The following is an 18,242-nucleotide window of genomic DNA, read 5'->3' as shown; positions in this document are numbered from 1 at the left end:
ACTCGCAATATGAATATTAAATTGTATCTCTTAAAGACCTCAAAAATGTATGATTGTATGTTTGTACACACATTCTATTAAACTTAAAAAAACCCAATTATTGGTATTTATAGATGATATAGTGAAAGAACAGCTTCTTTCTAAGGACAAACCTGCAAATAACAAAATTATTAAGATTGCCATTAAAATAATTTCAAAATATATATATTTAAAAACAACCAAGGAAACAGAAATATTATAGACCCTCTAGTGGAATATGACTCTGTATATACACAAGTTATAACCCAAACTGGGGCTAAAAGCCTTGGTTCATGCTGCAACTTACTTTGATATCTGTAAACCAGATGCTGTCAATCAACTCAGTACATTTTTATGGTAAAAAGGTTGAAAAGGATGAGTTAATTTCTTAGTTCTGGTGCAAAAATCATGCAGCTACTTAAAATCGTTAATCAATTGTGGCAAGCTATAATAACAAAGCATGACTCTTAGGGTTATTTTCAAGAGAGTGACAAATAAGAAATAAAGAATCATTGTTAGCATTCAGTTTTGGGGATACAGCTGCACTGTAAAATTAATGCAGTTTGATACCAGATTAACTGCCACAACTCGGTGTTATGAAATCCTGGAATTTGTAGTCTATTGAGACACCAACATTCTTTTGCAGAGAAGGATAAAGACCTTCTAAAACTACAAGTCCCAGAAATCCATATCATTGAGCCATGGCAGTTAAAATGGCACATTAATTCTATGGTGTAGATGTACTCTATGTTACCATTAATACCATGAATGGACAAAATATTACATTTATATGCCCCATTCCTTAATTTGTGATATCCTTCTCTTAGGTTACATTTTCTCACTATGCAAGTATTTGAAATCAGTCACTACTTTACTAATGAAATTATCTTCTCTTTTCTAATGCAGATGTTATGTACTATGGTTTAACTGCGGGTCTTTCCAGACAGGCCTTTATTCCAAGAGCATCCGCGTTTAAAAAACACCGATGTTTCTGGAGGCCCATCTGCACACATCCCAGAAAACGCACATTTTCTCTGGTGGGTGTCCAGATGTTCTTCCGGGACTGACCTAATTTAGTCCAGAAAACTGTCTGGACTGCAGTATTCTGCATTCCAGACATCAGAAGTAGTGGGTTTATCCCACACCATTCAAGAAGGCATGAAATTAACTCACTATCAAATAATTCACCACAAACCGGAATTTTCCTAGTTTGTGGAATTAATTCGGGTTTGTCCAAGACGTTGTCTAGACAGCCCCCTTTTTATTGTGGAAGTTTCCGCCATAAAGTAACTGCCTGGATGTGCCCTGAAATGGGGAAATTGTTACTACTCAATTGACAAGAACTTTCTTCAAACATTTCTTCAATATAAAAAAGTGCAGCTTTTATTTCTAAAAATAATTTTAGACAGAACATTGTTCTGCAAACATGCACACTCATTTGATGCAGGAGAAGAAACTACCTGGGTAGTAGCAGCAATGATTATAGAAAATTTAACTATACAACCAGAAGTGCTTCAACAAATTGTGCTTCAACAAAAGGCAAATATAATTTGTATAAATAGCTGTAACATTACTTATCAATCTGAAATGCATAAGTATTTAATCTGGTTTATGGCTGTTCTTTTGTAATAAAGATAAAGATCCTTCCAACTCTGAGGATGTTGACATGCTGTTCATTTTGTCACTCCTACAGAATATTTTATGTGTCATTCATACAGTATGTAGAAGGAGCATGTGGAGCAAGGGTTACCCTTTGACAAACTCAGAGCACTAACACAAATAACAACATTGATTTCTTGCTTGCCTCTTCCCAGAAATATATAACATGTAATGTGTTCCAAAACCCACCATATTTTGTGTTATTCTTGAAGAAATACTTATATCTGACTATTTTAGCATCAAAAGGAAAGGGAAAGAGGGAAACAAACTAGCAGTACTGTACTTTTAAGACAGTACTGTATTTTTAATCTTCTTTACCATGCACATTCATGGATGTCTGGCCACTTCTTCAGATGCTGTTATAAAGGCACTTCAAAGCATCTGAAGAAGTGCATTAATGTCCATGAAATCTCACACTGAAAAGATCAGTCCATCTTAATGGTCCTGCTAAGTCTCTCTCCCACTTTTAGTTGGTGCGCTTGGAAAAAAGTGTAAAATTCTTGAAACAAAAGTATTTATGCAACAGAAACAGTCTCCTAGTTAAAATGACACTTTTTTGTTGGAAGTACCATGAAAATATAGCAAGGCTTATGGACAAGTAGATAAAGTAACTACAATACAAATCCTATTGACTGATAGATGAGTAACTATATTCCCTGGGTATACACAGTCAATCCTCTATATTCATGGATTCTGCATCTACAGATTCACTCATCCATGGCTTGAAAATATATTTTTTTTTAAATCCAAAAAGCAAATTTTGATTTTGTCATTTAAATAAAAGACACAATTTTACTATGCCATTATATGTAATGCAACTTGAATTTCACTTGCACAATAGATATTAGGTTAAAGGAAAAGCAAGTAACATGTAACCAATGAATAGGAATGTAATTCTTCACTAAGCTTTTTCTTGATGGCCATAACCAACAATTCCATCCTTTTTTCCCACTGCAAGCAGTCTGAAAACCACAGTTTTAGAAGCTAGTTTGCAATTTAAGAGTTCTTTGGCACCAAAAAAAATCACATATGTTTATTTTGTGCGGAAAACATCATTTTCTGCATAGGATATACCATTTTTTACATGGAAAATAATATTTAAATGCAGAAATATTTTTTCCTTCACATGAAATCCTGATGTTTTCTATTCCAGGCATTCATATGTTAATTACATTCAAAACAAATCCCAAATTACAGTGGGGGGTTTCTATGCCAAACACATTTCTAGGCAGCAAATGCAGTTTTCTTTGCAGAAGATGCTTTTTCTTGTGCAAATCAGCTATATACAAATTTTATGCAGAACAAATTTCAGTTACAACTCTTATTCATCAAAAACATTTTTGCACAATAATGACCTTTTCTACATTGAATTCTGATTTTGCATGTAGAAAATGCTGTTTTCTCTGCAAAATAACCACATACAAATTTTGCATAAAATAAGGGCACATTTATAGTGATCACTTATCCCGAAGAGTTGGTAAATTAGTCCTTGACAACTAAATGAGGCATGGAGGATATTCTAGGTGAATGTAACCTTGAACAACAATAGCCAAATTTGTGATGGCTCCAGATTCTCCTTGAGAATCTGGAGCAAACTGTGACTTTGGACTCATATAATCAGGTGGGCCAGCTCCAACTGATGAAAAATGACACAACTCCCCTTATGAAACATCAAGGACTTTAAGATCATCCGGGGAGGCCCTGCTCTTGGTCCTGCCTTTGTCACAAGCACGTCTGACGGGGACGAGAGACAGGGCCTTCTCAGTGGTGGTCCCTCGGCTATGGAACAACCTTCCTAAGGAGATTAGACCAGTTCCCTCCCTCTTAACATTTCGGAGGCAAGTTAAAACATGGCTTTTCGAGCAAGCATTTAGAAATGCAGAGTAGCCAATATATAGGAAATCGAATGACTTGACAATGGAACTGGACAATGCTTGATAATATTGAGATGCTAATTATATTTTTATTGCTCTTGTTTTTTTTTTACTGTTTTTAATGTTTTATTCTGTATTATGATTTTATGTTTACTGATTTGTTGGAAACCGCCTTGAGTCGCCGATTGGCTGAGAAAGGCGGTATACAAATACAGTAAATAAATAAATAAACTGTTTACATGACCATCCCATATTCCTTTGGCTCTGTCAACAATCCCACCCCCCACTTCCATTCTCATTGTTACAGTGGGCAGTAGGCATGACATGGCTGGTGTCAGTCACTCATTGCCTGTGGTGATGCTGGCTGGAATGACCAGAAAAGGGAAGGGGAAAAGACAGGGTAATTCCCCCTCCCACACCATTCTGGGGCACTGGAGTATTTCACTCCAGATGAAGGGTTGTTCCCACTGACTGCCACAACAATGAGAATGGTAGGGAGCCATCTGGGCTTGGAGCCACTAGATGACTCGCTTCCGCCTCCATAGCAACTGGTGGGGTGGCAGTTAAAACCATCCTAGGATTGATCCTACATTTACCGCTCCAGAACAGCCCTGGGATAATTGTGTGCATCAGAATAGACAAAGCCCAAGTTCCAAAATGAAAAAAAATCTTGTTGGTACAGTATTCTTCTCTTCATAGATACAACATTCCAAACATCTTTTGCACCATTTTAATATCCCTGCCCACTACCAAAAATGATCAGATTTCATGATATCCATTATTTCAGAAGGAGGCTGGTTGAAAATGTCTCTGGAAATTCGGTGGCCCTCAAATGCCATCTTTGAAAATAGTATCCTGTTTCTATTCTGTTATTTAAATGTTTTGCTGTGAATTTTATTTTAAAAAATATCACACTCAAATGGGCACAAAATTGTTCTGTCTATCATCATGTGTCAGCATATCTAATTGAGCATACTAAGACTAATATGATTAAACGATATGTATGCAAAATAATGCTTTCTAAATTCTTGACAATGTGGATATTTCTACATCCCTTTTGAGTTTTCTTACTCATCTGTACATTGCTGCTAGTTTCTTTATATTACACATGTTGTGGGCATATGTAATCATTGGTTTCATACAAGCATAATTGATACCAAACAGCATATGATTATGACTAAAATCCATTTATAAGACAATGTTCTTATCAGTGTGGTGGGTATAATTATTACCAGCCAACACTGTGTCATCATGCTTCTGATAAATATGTAGGAATTTGTCTCATCCACCATTTGTCCCATATAGGATAACACTGCCATAATGAATACCTCACTGTTTGTACTAGCAGTGCTCCCACACATTATTTTGCACAGTTGGCATGCTTGTTATTCACTGTGCTCAACCAAAGGAAAACAAGGCCAGGTCAGACATGACCAATCCCAAAGTGCTAGTGTGCACCTCCGTCAGGAATTCTAGATCCCCTGATACAGATTGAGATGCTAGTTTTGACCTGCTATAGCTCTGTAAAACCCATTCCTATTCAATGCCTCCGACCCCCTTTCTACTCCCCTTCTCATGTTCCTCATCTAAAACGTTACTTACTTTTTCTAAATTCATGAAGTTGTTTAAGCATGGAGGGGATCGCACGAGCAAGGGGAGCAGGCAAAAGTGCAGGTGAGCAGGCAAGTGGTATGGTGAGCGTGCCAGTAGAGAGGACTCTGCATGCCCCTTCAGGCACACATTCAATAGGTTCATCACCATTGTTCTAGACCATTCCTTAATCCAGGTCTAGATGCCTAGCTTACTTTATGATAAGTTCCTCTCCTTGTTCCATTGATGGTGTCAACTGACTTCTCTCTTTATTTTTTCTCTGAATCTTAGGGTGTTTCAGGAAAATAATTTCATTTTAAGTCCTTAGTTTAGAAGGGGGTTGTTCTTTTAGAAAAAAAGATAGTTTCAATATTGGAGAACTTGCCATGAATGAAGAAGAAATGTGTGGAATAAAAAAAGGGATGGAATCTGTATGAAAATTTAGATGTAGGCTACTACGCTGAATAAATGACAATAAACATTATTGTGCTGACTGGTGATGGCAATGCTTTGGGAATGGAACTTTCCTCTCTATTGCAACTTGGTAGCCAACCAGAAGTGTGCTTTGGGTGGCCTGGAGAATGCTTTCAGATAATTAACCATTTGGGTTGGATACTTTTATTTACATTTATATCAATTGAGATGTGCTTTCATAATGAAAGACTGCATTGTGACTTTTACAGTTTTATGGGACCACCAAAACAGAACTGCATCTAAGCCTGCTATAATTGCCTGGATCAAAATGTCAATTCTTACAAAATAAGACTAAAGGTATGGACTGTCCCCTAAATCATTAAGGCTTCAGTTCTGTATTCACTAACCTGAAAAGAAGTCAAATGGAACTAAATAGAACTTATTTTTGCATAGATGCACGTAGGTGTCTCCTAGATAAAAGCAGCCCACAAAAGCAGTTTCTAAATTATTGATTATATACTGTATTTGTTTTCTCCTTCCTTTCTAGGTCTTACTGCTGCAGCATCTCTTGTGTCTTTGGCATGGGCTTTGGCTTCATATCAGAAAGCTCTCCGTGATTCCCGTGATGACAAGAAACCAATCAGTTATATGGCTGTAATCATCCAGTTTTGCTGGCATTTCTTCACAATTGCAGCCAGGGTGATTACGTTTGCTCTCTTTGCCTCTGTTTTTCAACTCTACTTTGGGATCTTCATCGTTCTACATTGGTGTATCATGACCTTCTGGATTGTCCATTGTGAGACGGAGTTTTGCATCACTAAATGGGAAGAAATAGTCTTTGACATGGTTGTTGGGATAATTTATATCTTTAGTTGGTTCAATGTCAAGGAGGGAAGGACACGCTGTAGGCTTTTCATTTACTATTTTGTTATCCTTTTGGAAAACACTGCCCTGAGTGCTCTTTGGTACCTATACAAGGCTCCTATGATTTCTGATGCATTTGCCATTCCGGCACTATGTGTGGTATTCAGCAGCTTTTTAACTGGCATTGTTTTTATGCTGATGTACTATGCCTTCTTTCATCCCAATGGACCAAGGTTTGGGCAGTCACCAAGCTGTGCTTGTGAGGACTCTGTAGCTGCCTTCACACTTCCTCCAGAAGTAGCATCAAGTACTTTAAGGTCTATTTCTAATAACCGGAGTGTTACAAGTGACCGGGATCAGAAATTTGCAGAGAGAGATGGGTGTGTACCCGTCTTTCAGGTGAGGCCAACTGCACCTTCCACTCCTTCATCCCGGCCTCCAAGGATTGAAGAATCTGTCATTAAAATTGATCTTTTCAGGAACAGGTACCCAGCATGGGAGAGACATGTATTGGACAGGAGCCTACGAAAGGCCATTTTAGCTTTTGAATGTTCTCCTGTTCCTCCACGACTACAATATAAAGATGATGCCCTTATACAGGAGCGGTTGGAATATGAAACAACACTATAAATAATTTTTTTAAACAAAATAAACTCAATGCAGCGGCTGTGATACATCCAAATAAAAGGGTGCTATAAGGGCCGTGGCAATAACTTAAACTTCACTCTACAAAAGAGCAGCAAACTATAATAGTATCCTTACTCTGGCTACCATCATGATTATCATTTGATCCACTTTTCCACAGTCTGTCTGCAATACACCTAGAAAGCAGCAGTATCCAAGAGCCTCAAAGAATCAGTAGTTTGACTGAAAAATAGACCTGGTTCAATAACTTCCTATTTCCTTCAAAGTGCACTGCATAGCATTTTAAATTAAAGGAGGAGAATTTGAATGAATGATATCAGCTACCAGTTAGTGCTTTTATTAATGTTGTTTTGGAGCAACTTAATTATTGGTGTTTGCATTTATAGAGCGAATAATTTGCAAACTAAAGAAATCATTTAGAAAAACTTGTCAAAATCGCTTATTTTGTAAAAGGCAATATTACTGTTATGTGAATTCTATTTCTATAAAAGAAATTATATCATCTTCTAGTCTTGAATAGGTAAATCATAAAATATTTGCAAAAGAGTTATAATTGAAAAAATACATTATTGTTTTTTTCTACTCTAGAACTAAATTTAATTCTAAAAGAGCTAATTATATGTGTTGTAATCGAAGTAGCTATTAAGTTTCTTGATTTATTCAGTTATTTTTAAAATCTAAATCAATATTATATGTACAACTTCAGGGGTTTGATTTTTTTTAAAGGAAATTCTATGCAGATGACCCCACCCCCAGTTTTCAGCAAATGCAAGAAGCTCTAACATTTATCATTGTACATTAAATGATAATCATGATTAAGTTTTCAATTGCAAAAAAGAAAAAAGAAATAGATGAAAACAAGGTAACATTCATCATTCTGAGCCTTTTACAGACCATGTTTCAAACAGCATCAAGAGATAAAATGTCTCTTTGCTTATTTTTTCAGGTTCTGGGATGCTTGGTTTTGTGTGTATGTGTATGAGAGAGAGAGTGAACATAGATGTGATAACCAACCACAGCATATCACACCTTTCTAGTGCCAAACATTGTGTAACTGCAAATTTGATATTATTGTTTGATGGACAGAACATGTACAACACAAGAAGCAAGAAGCTGGGAAGAAAAAACCTACGTCCTTCATTTCCAGGCCCTGCCTAAAGTGAAAACCAATCACCTGTGTGTAAGTATACAACATAATCATATAGGAAACAAAGCTGTGCACAAGGTATTCTTGATCTGGCCAAAATCTGTTTCACTGCATTCAGACACAATGCTGAACCATGATTTAGCATTACACAAATGAACTTCAGCTAGTTTTTGTACTACCCGTTCCACCATAATGGGTGTGAAACTGGATGTTTCAAAGTACATTTTAGATTAACTGGAGCTTATCATGTTATCTAAAATGTTCACTAAGCAAGTTCTCTTTGCTTATGTGAAATAAGCCAGCTTTGTTAATAAAAGAAGGCCTTTTTAGAACTAACCATACATAGAATAGCAACAGCTAATCTGGATTCAACTAACATTGCTGGCTGAGGTTAATGTAAAAGAAAAACAAGCATTACTAGGCACCTCTTAGTAATGCCACAGAGATGATGTGGTGCAAAAATAATAGGTTTAGTGTGACTCATTTGTGCAGTGCTAAACTGTGGTTTAGAGATACCTATATAGGAGTGGCTTTGCTTACAAAATAAAATACCTCCCTTGGTAAAGATAATTATGTATTTCCTTATATTAAAAGTATCCCTTGATGGTGCTTTCAGTTGCATTAAAGGTGCAAATCAAAATTTGATAGTATTTTTTTTAAAGAAACAAAACTTGGTGCAAACTGGAATAACTCATGGAGTATGTCGATATTTTTATAAAGCAAAAACACAGGACACAAAAGTGTTACTTTTTATAACCTTTTCTCATATATTTCATTCTCTTTAATAACTTAAAAGTTTAAAGATTGGTCCACAGTTACATCAGCTGATTCTTTGTGCATAAATATGATGTTGTATTAATTTATTTTACAATATAATGCCATATGAAAGCTTCCATGAGTACTTTTAGGCTATTGTGAGAACAGTGAAATTTTCAGCAAAGTGCTTCAAAAACAACACAAAGTGTATACTGGATGAAACAGTGAAATCCTGTTTCTGCTTCAGAGAGATTTAACAAACAAGTAATGTGTGATAAACAAGGGATACAAAGACCTACTATTTAAATACCATAAGATCTCACACATATTTGGTGTGATAGTGATTTGCTGGCTTCTGGTTCTATACATTTTCCAGGAAGCAGCAAACCACAGTCTCCACATACATCTGCACAGCTCTAGAACCTTCAAATGACTGTTGGATACACAGAAATAATAACCTAAAAAGTAGTTTTATTGTGTTTTTCACCAGCAGACACATCTCTTTAAGTGTATCCTAAAAATTACTGGTTGTAATAACCTACTAGTTGTAACTATAATAAGAACATTGTGCATAAACATAGCAAACTTAATCAGCTTGTTCTCCAAAGAAGAACTCAGAATATCTATATGTCTTCTTCAGCAGAGTGAATAATGTCTTGAAATTTGCAATTCAATCATCATTGAACTCAGTCCACCTTGAACAAAGTTTTAACTAAGTACTTACATGTGAGGTGATTACTGGCCTGACCCTAAGATCAGATGTGCCAACAAAGATATTCCCCAGGATATGGCATGTTGAAAGAGCTTACTGAAACCAAACCTAACAGGTCGTGAAGGAAGATTATGGCAGTATTCCAGCAGATGTGAAGTTTAAACTTCAGATAAAGCAGAAAGCCAATGTATTACAGGAGATGAGAAATCATAGTTTTATACGTTAGGGTTTCATCCAAATTAAGTCACATTTAGTCTCATAGAAATCAGGTGGAATAGTTAGCCAGAACTAACTTAAGTTTCACCCATTTAATTGAGATAGGACTACAATCATGTGTCTGTTAATGATGAGTATGACCTAGGAAACTCAGAAAGATGTTGCATAGACAAGTGTAGGCTTTGCATGACTGTCATTTGAGACCCTATCAAGCCATGACGTGATGCAATGGGAATATGGAGATAACCACATCTGAACAAGTAGGCATTGTAACACAAAGGCTGGATCTGCTGATAGATAGATCCAGTCTTTCTTCTGTTACAGAATTTGTAACACCAAATAATTTGATGAGATTTTCTTATCCATAAGAATTTGGATATCATATATTTTTTGAATTTAACAAATTGTATACTGCCAAGTCTTGAAAATAAAACACCAGTGGAAGGAGTAAATCCATACTAATTAGTTAGAGCATTCATGAGTTAGCCCACGAGTATATTTCCAAGGTAGAAATGACAAAGCAGATGATATATAGCTAGCATATGTAATATATGTGATGTTGAAATATCATCAGTTTAGTACAGCATATAAGATCTTGCAGCAGGTGGCTGTTCTCTTTCCAAATCTAGTTCAGCAGGTTACTATTCAGTCCCTAAAAAGATATTTTTGCCATACTCTCACCCAGTTAATAGCCTGTTTAATTCCAAATTGAAAGGAGTGGGAGAAACAGATATGAAGGCAGATATTAGCAGATATGAGTGACCCAATAGTCATTTATCTGGCATCAAGTGGGAAGGGGCATATTTAATGAATGAAAGGCATTTGCATTTCTGTATGGCTACTAGGTGGACATTTGTATGGTAGGTGCAAATGGGAGGAGGCTGAGAAAAGAGGCTTAGGGATGAATTATAAAATAATAATGATAAGACTTTATTTATATTCTGCCCTATCTCCACTGGGGAACTCAGGGCAGATTGGAAGGAATATTTGAAAATGTTTAAAAACTTCTTTCTAAGTTATTTTCCCAATGGAGGGGTTAGCATTGTGACTGTCGTTTTCATAGGGCTTTGTTTTGGGCATCCTCAGGTCTCAGGTATGCAGCACATATGTCTTTGTTGATGGTGTCCATCCATCTTTTCTTTGGCCATTCACATGGTTGTCCTGCAATCTCCAAATTAAGTGCTGTTTGTGCTATTGATGTTGGTTTTCTTCTCATGACATGGCCGTAGTCTTGCTTCCTGCATTTTCTCACTGATCACTTTTATTCCTAGTCTTTGACAGATGTCATCATTTGGCACATGCTCAAGAAGTGGCAATAGTGTCCATCTCAGCATTTTTGTTTCCTTTATGTTAAGGACTTGTTCATGTTTCTTCATTGGTGGCCAACACTTTACTGGGTGAACAACTGTAGTGTAGATCTTAGCCTTAAATTGTTCAGGCATTTTTAGTCACACAGAATGCCAGTAATTTGCCGTAATTTCAACCAGGCTGCATTTATTTGTGACCATATGTCTAGCATAGTACCACCATTTATGCAGACTAGTGACCCTACGTATTTTAATTGGGTGGCTTTCTTTAGTGCTTGTCAATTAATTTGAATTGTTTGTCCAGTTTGAAAGCCACATTCCAGATACTCTGTTTTGGATATATTTAGTTGAAGTCCATTTTCACAGAGCCTAACTCTCCATGTCTGCAGCTGTTATTGGAGAGCTACGCATTTTTGGTGGCCGGGTGCGATGTCATCTGCATCTAGAAGTGTCCAGGGATGCATAGTCCGCAAATCTGCTGTAGTAGTGTCCATGCAGAGTATGAATAGTAATGGTGAGAGTGTTGATCCCTGATGCACGCCAACAGTGATGTTGAAGGGTAGTGAAATCCCTACACAGCAGCGGACCATACATGCTTTATTATTGTACAGTAACTTTATCCATGTTACATAGTTTTCTGGTATTCCATGTGGCTGTAGTGCTTGCCAGATCAGGTCATGTGGAACCCAATCAAATGCTTTTTCAAGATCAAGGAATGCAAAGTGCAGCGTGGTTTCTTCTTTTCTCGATTTTTTCCCATGAGTAACCGGACAGCATGTATTGCATCTATTGTGCCACACCCGCTAACAAAGCCACACTGATTTGGTGTAATGGCGAATTTGAGCCTGCATTAAATTAATGGGCAAGGAACCAATTACATGATTTCTCCTTATCCATACTGATCACTGAAAATCTGCTCTAGAATTCTAGAACAACCTACAGTACATTACCATCACCAAATTCTCCCATCCCATCAGCAAATTGAGGCCAATAAATCAATCAACAGATTTGAGGGAGGGGATATCTTGCTTTTTTAAACAACACTCCATGTGGTGTTTACGATTTGGTTGAAACTGTCTACCTCTGCTCAGGTGACAATGCCATGTAATTTCTACATTACAGATATAGCTTTGTGTACATTCTGCATGTCTCTGCAAGACTATAAAATGCCATCCCAGTGCACTGGGATTAAAACCAGCAGAAGGGTTCCAATACATTTCAGGGTGCTACTGAGGAAGATGTTTGTCTGAATGTTCTTCTCATCCTGGTCCAAAATGCTATTAAACTTCTAGCAACTTTAAAATACAATAATCTCTATCATGTCTGTTAGGGTCTTAACTGTGGTTTATGAATGTATTCATAGTATTAGCCGAAGGCAGGTTTTTTAGCCATTGAATGCAATCCAAGGAGCAGCTCCCACCCACATCTGCCATGGAAATCGATCTTTTTCTCTCTCTTTTTTTTTTTTACTAGAAATAGTGCACTAGGATTATATCCTTTTACCTTGATTGCCTCTATCCATGGGTCCACAGTCTTTGCAGCATAATTCTAAAGACTGTGTAATACATTTCCAGTGATGACTTTATTGCCCCACAGGTTCATTTTAACTTCTGCTCTTAAACTTTGTAATCTGCCAGGTTTCGATGAGGCAAGTCCCAAATAAGATGCTTTGTTTTTCTTAGAAATTTTATTCTGTCAAGTGATGAAACGTTATAGCTCACTATAGCTCACTAAACAAACTATACTGTTTGTTTATATATACTGAAGTAAGCGTCCATTTGTGCAATAGGGCTTACATTCAGTTCAGAGTATATAGGTTTGCATTATTTATGTGTGAGTGAAGTCAGCTACATGGATTTCAAATGACATAATCTATGCAGCAAAGCCAGATTAAAGAGTGAGGAGGCAGCCCTATAAAAACTTTGTCACTGTCAAACACTGATAAATTCAATCTTCTTTCCCACCTATACAGAGTGTTAATTTGACTGTTAATTTGATTCCATGGATTTCAACTTGGAAATAATATTCCTACATCTGAAAAGGTATCTTGCTTACTGGAGACGAAGAAGGAAGAGATGATGTGAAATAAATCTGGCAAAACCAGGGCTATATATATTAATTCCAAAATGAAAATATGAACAGAGGGAGAACAAACCTTATTCCAACATGCCAAAATTCCCGTGTCCATATTAGCGAAGATCCCTGGAAATTGCTATTATTTTACCATGCAGTCCAAGGGTCTCACATCGCTGGATGAATGGCACAAGTTAACTAGAACAGTTGACCATGTCCTGCACATGGGGCTTATAATCTTTGAAATACAGCTCTCTGACATGGCCATTCACTTCTAAAGGTACTAATGGGAGCTCACCAATGTGTTCTTAACATTATGATCTTCACACTCATGCCATAAACATGTAAGATCAGACTTACAGACACATGCTAATAGAAAGTGTGAAGAAGACATCCCATGTTATGCCTCACATGTACAATCACTAAATTTTGACAAGGCAAATGAAGCCTATTTGTTGCCATACTACTGGTGTAAATCAGAATGTACACTTCATCCTGTCCAGTCCGGCAATCTATCAAAAATGTAAACAATTTCCAAAATTGAAATCACCAAAGAAAAATGCCAAAGGCTCATTGTTCTCATGCCCTCCTAAACAGAGTAGAGGTATCCCCCAGCAAAATGCCACAAAGAAGTGCCTGGCATTATTATTTTTTCAGGAGTCATTGGACGAAAAATACAAAGATACTTGGGAAAGGCAGAGTTGGTTTAATAATAATAATAATAATAATAATAATAATAATAATAATGGTGATGATGATGATGATGATGATGATGATGTAATACTCACCTCTCGGTTTGAGGCAGGGTACAACATAGTTACAACAATTAGATAAAATGTTTTTGAAATACAAATACACATAGTTGAAATGCAGATTAAAAATCAATGGCAAATGCCAATAACATTCACAAGTTATAATTGACTCAGTAAGTCTGCTTGAAGACATGGGTATTCGGTTCTGACAGCTGATTTAGCTGTCAGGGCTCTTCTGGTAGGTCATTCCATAGTTGGGGTAGCCTATGAAAATGTCCTCTGGGTGATGGTTGCCAGTTGGGTTCTGGCAGGCTAGAGTAGCTGTCCCCCAGAGGACTTTAGTGTATGGCGCTGATTGTATGGGAGAAGGTAGGCAACCTGGACCCAATTGATGTAGAGCAGTGGTTCTCAACCTGGGGTCCCCAGATGTTTTTGGCCTTCAACTCCCAGAAACCCTAACAGCGGGCAAACTGGCTGGGATTTCTGGGAGTTGTAGGCCAAAAACATCTGGGGACCCCAGGTTGAGAACCACTGATGTAGAGCTTTGAAGGTCAAAATCAACACTTGATATTTTGGAGTTTCTAAAAGTGGTAAAGCACATTGAAGAAGTTCAACCTTGAGGTTAACAATGTGTGCACTACCATCCCAAGTTCCCTTCTTGCTAGCATGGCAAACTTCCTTAAATTAATTCCACCCCCCTTTTTTTGGATCTGTAGTGTCATGTAGTATTCATTTCCTTTTGAGTCACAGATACTTTCTGAATATCTTATGTAAATCAAGGGGTAACTATGCCAATTAATTCCTTTCCAGGAAATATCACAACTAAATGTGGAAAAATCAAAATATGTTGTGGAATATTTTTGAAAGGTATACCTCAAAATGTTGTCTTCTGGCCATATTGTTGCTGATTGTCCCAGAGAACAGAATATTTTAATGTTTTGGGCCACAGAATCTTCTTGAAAAACTAGATCTGGTGCAGATTAAGAATTGACATTATCTGAGGGCACAACTACTTTTATAATGTGTACAACACCTGATTTTTTCATCTTGCAAACTTTTTTTCAATACTACTAAAATGAATGACATCTACTTTGTGAATATACTTCACAACCTGTCATTTATTTTTAAATTTTTTCCATAGCATTATAATCCACTCTGTGGGTTTATTAATATACTCTGTGCCACTTACAAACTTCAATGGAGGAATCTAATGTGATGGACCTTGGATACTCCTTGAAAATCTAACAACACCCTGATATAGAAGCTGCCAATATCCCCTAAATTTTGCACTACTGATGCAATGTAACAGTAACATAGTCATATTTCTTATATGTGTATGTTCCTCTCCCATGTTCCTAACAAGGCCATCAATATAGGGCTATTCTCATTTTCCTTCTCTAAAATCCATGAAGCTGACTCCCCAAGGAGTGAGATAAGAGAGTATAGAACTACGGATGGTGTACAATTTGCCATGCCCCTCTAAATCATTCTTCCCCATTTCCCGTTGGATGTTTTGCTCTTCAGATCCCATTATCCCCGACAGTTATCCATGAAGGAAGTTGTAGGTCAAACCAACTGGAAGGCATTAGGTCAGTGGTTCTCAACCTGTGGGTCTCCAGATGTTTTGGCCTTCAACTCCCAGAGATCCTAACAGCTGGTAAACTGGCTGGGATTTCTGGGAGTTGTAGGGTAAAACACCTAGGGACCCACAGGTTGAGAACCACTGCATTAGGGTGAAAAAAAGGCTTGCCTGAATTAATTTGCCATCCCTGGGTGTGGTGAAAGTTGCCTATGTTGAAATAAGAGTTAATCTGGATAAAAATGTATGTGAAATTGGGAGAGGTGTGTGTGTGACTTCAGCTAAATACCCCTAAGCAAAGTTACATCAGTTTTAAAAGGAAGTGAACTTCATGAAGGCAAAAAAAAGTTTTTTAATCAAGGCAATTCTGAGACAGTCTTGTCCAAAACTCTATGGATTATGCAGCATTCCAAAATAGATTTGCATTGTTCAAACTAGTGACTTTAAGGATAAACTGGCCAAAGAACTTCAACATAATTTTCCTACCAAAATGAATGGCACATCTTAACATTGTCAGGCTTGTAAATAATCATCTTCACTGGTTTAAAAAAATGTCTTGTGAGCATACTGCTGGAAAATTCTGCTAAGCAGTGACATTATCTCAAACATGGTTGCTGGCAAAATACTATAGCTATATTCTAGTTCTTCTCTCCTGTCAGAAAACTATATGAGTGGAAACATGAATTGCTCATATAAAAAAAGTGAAAGCGCACAGGGAAGCATACATTTATATAGTGAAACAAATCAGTAACTGAAAATGTACATTAGTTTTTCCTTTTCCATACAATTACATAGTTGGAAAGATCATACATATCATTGTGGTCATACCAAGAGGATCCCCAAATATGATCCAGGAAATGTTGAGACCAGGTGGATATTTTAAAACAGTTTTGGAAACTAGGTAGGCATTAGAGTTATTTCACATTGGTGAAATTGTGCCCTTTTTAATTAGTATCCAAGTATCCATATTCATTTACACCTTTAAGTCAGAAAATTCCAAGCAACCTTTGACATTTTTGCTGTGTTTAACTTTTTTGACAGCTATTTCTTAAAAACATCAAACTACCTCAGCAGTCTTTAATTTATTCCCCAAAACATTTTAAACATGCACTTTGAATTTTTTCAGGGTTTCTTTCTCATTCCCATGCTTTCCTGTTTCAAAAAGCCATGCTAGTTAGTTTGTAGACGATTCTAAACAAGATCCTAAACAATAGAATTGCTAACCATTGCAGAGCACACCTTTTCCATTTCTTCCGATTCCTAGGGTGACGTTTGCACAGAGACAGGTGCCTGCATGTATCTCCTATGTTGCACTGTGAAAGAACATGCTATGTGTGTGGTTCCAGGTTGCATCTCATTTGTGGAGCTGGATTGGGAACTATGAGTACAGCTTGACTGGCAATGAGAAAACTCATAATCCCGTTGCTTGAAATGGGAGATAACTTTAGAGGGTGAATGATGTGGTGAGAATATTAGCCATCTGGGTTAATGGAGTAAGATGTTGAGTAAGGTCCATATATAGTTGGAACAGGACCTTGGGTCTATGATGTGCAATTTAAATATCCAGGAACAAAAACCACAGAAGCTGCTTGTATATGCTTAATTTGCCTTAAAAGAGTTGTGCTTTTCCTATTCATAATACTTAGTTTATCCTGTATTAGGAATATAATTGTATACACATTTTTTTCATAAAAAGAGAAGGATGAAGTTACTGTTAGGAACAGACTAGAAAACTGAATAGAATGGACCAATAATTTCTTGGCTCCTGTTGTATCCTGTTGCATTATACAAAGATTGTGCTAACTAGTCATTACTGTGCTTTTACTCAAAAGTTACCATTATCAGATAAACAAGTTCCGAGATGTCACCTTTGTGTTTATGGAAAAATGTAGATATATTTCCCTCAGTACAAGCACAGGGACTTGAGTTGAACAACATTCATGACAGTTCTTGTGCAACAACTTGTAAACATTGTACAAAGGTATTTGGTATTTTGTTTTGAGATGAAAACTCAAAATAGTTAATGAAAAGAAATCCTTCATGTAAATAGCTATATTCAGATTCCATGTATACAAACATTCCTTTAGAGTCCAGATTGTGAAGAGTGTCTTTATTGGCTAGAGATCACTGTCTTGCTTGGCAGTGGTTACATGTGCTATAGTAAAGAACACAGTGTGTGAAGTATTTGGTGTACTACAGTACCATAGTTATTTTGGTCTGTTAAGTAAGTTGCAATTTGTGATGAAATGAAGTTGAAAGTAGTGCTTCATACTTACAAATTTCTTCAGTTATAACTTGATTTTTCTTGTAAAACTTCAAATGAAAACTTGAAAATTTTATATATTTGGATTTTGTAGGGTTTTTATTTTATTTTATTGCAACACAAAGTACCAAATCATTAAATAAAGTACACTGTGGTCATTTTAGTGATGGTGTGGAGTCTTTTTTCAAAGCAGGATGTGTTCTGCTCCTCAATGCATTCTCTTTCTGACTGTTACATACACATAAGTACAATCTTCACATATCTAAATTAGTTAGATGTTACAGCCAACATGGTTTTGGTCTAGCAAGAGGAAAAACAAATGAGAAAAGTTTCCCCCTTCTGAGTTCACAAAAAGTAAGTATTTAAATATAGT

General features: G+C 36.7%; 1 protein-coding gene across 2 annotated transcripts in view; it reads left to right on the top strand.

Moving 5' to 3' along the window:
- Nucleotides 1-18,032, top strand: part of XKR4 (XK related 4) — a 144,814-nt gene extending 126,782 nt beyond the window's left edge. The window contains exons 3-4 of one of the 2 annotated variants that reach the window (XR_010909806.1): nt 6,103-14,420; nt 14,548-18,032. Coding sequence is in view for 1 of the 2 variants with exons in the window: in XM_060775315.2 (XP_060631298.2) it covers nt 6,103-7,049 (947 nt within the window). In the remaining variant the exon portion in view is untranslated. Of the gene's footprint in view, nt 1-6,102 lie in introns of both variants that reach the window. The other variant, XM_060775315.2, reaches the window with a different exon arrangement.
- The last annotated feature ends 210 nt before the right edge of the window (nt 18,033-18,242 follow it).

This window comes from Anolis sagrei, chromosome 4 (genome assembly GCF_037176765.1).
Source record: "Anolis sagrei isolate rAnoSag1 chromosome 4, rAnoSag1.mat, whole genome shotgun sequence".
Taxonomy (NCBI): Eukaryota; Metazoa; Chordata; class Lepidosauria; order Squamata; family Dactyloidae; genus Anolis; species Anolis sagrei.
The sequence above is the reverse complement of the archived record's forward strand: the minus strand, read 5'-3'. Positions and strand labels throughout refer to the sequence as shown.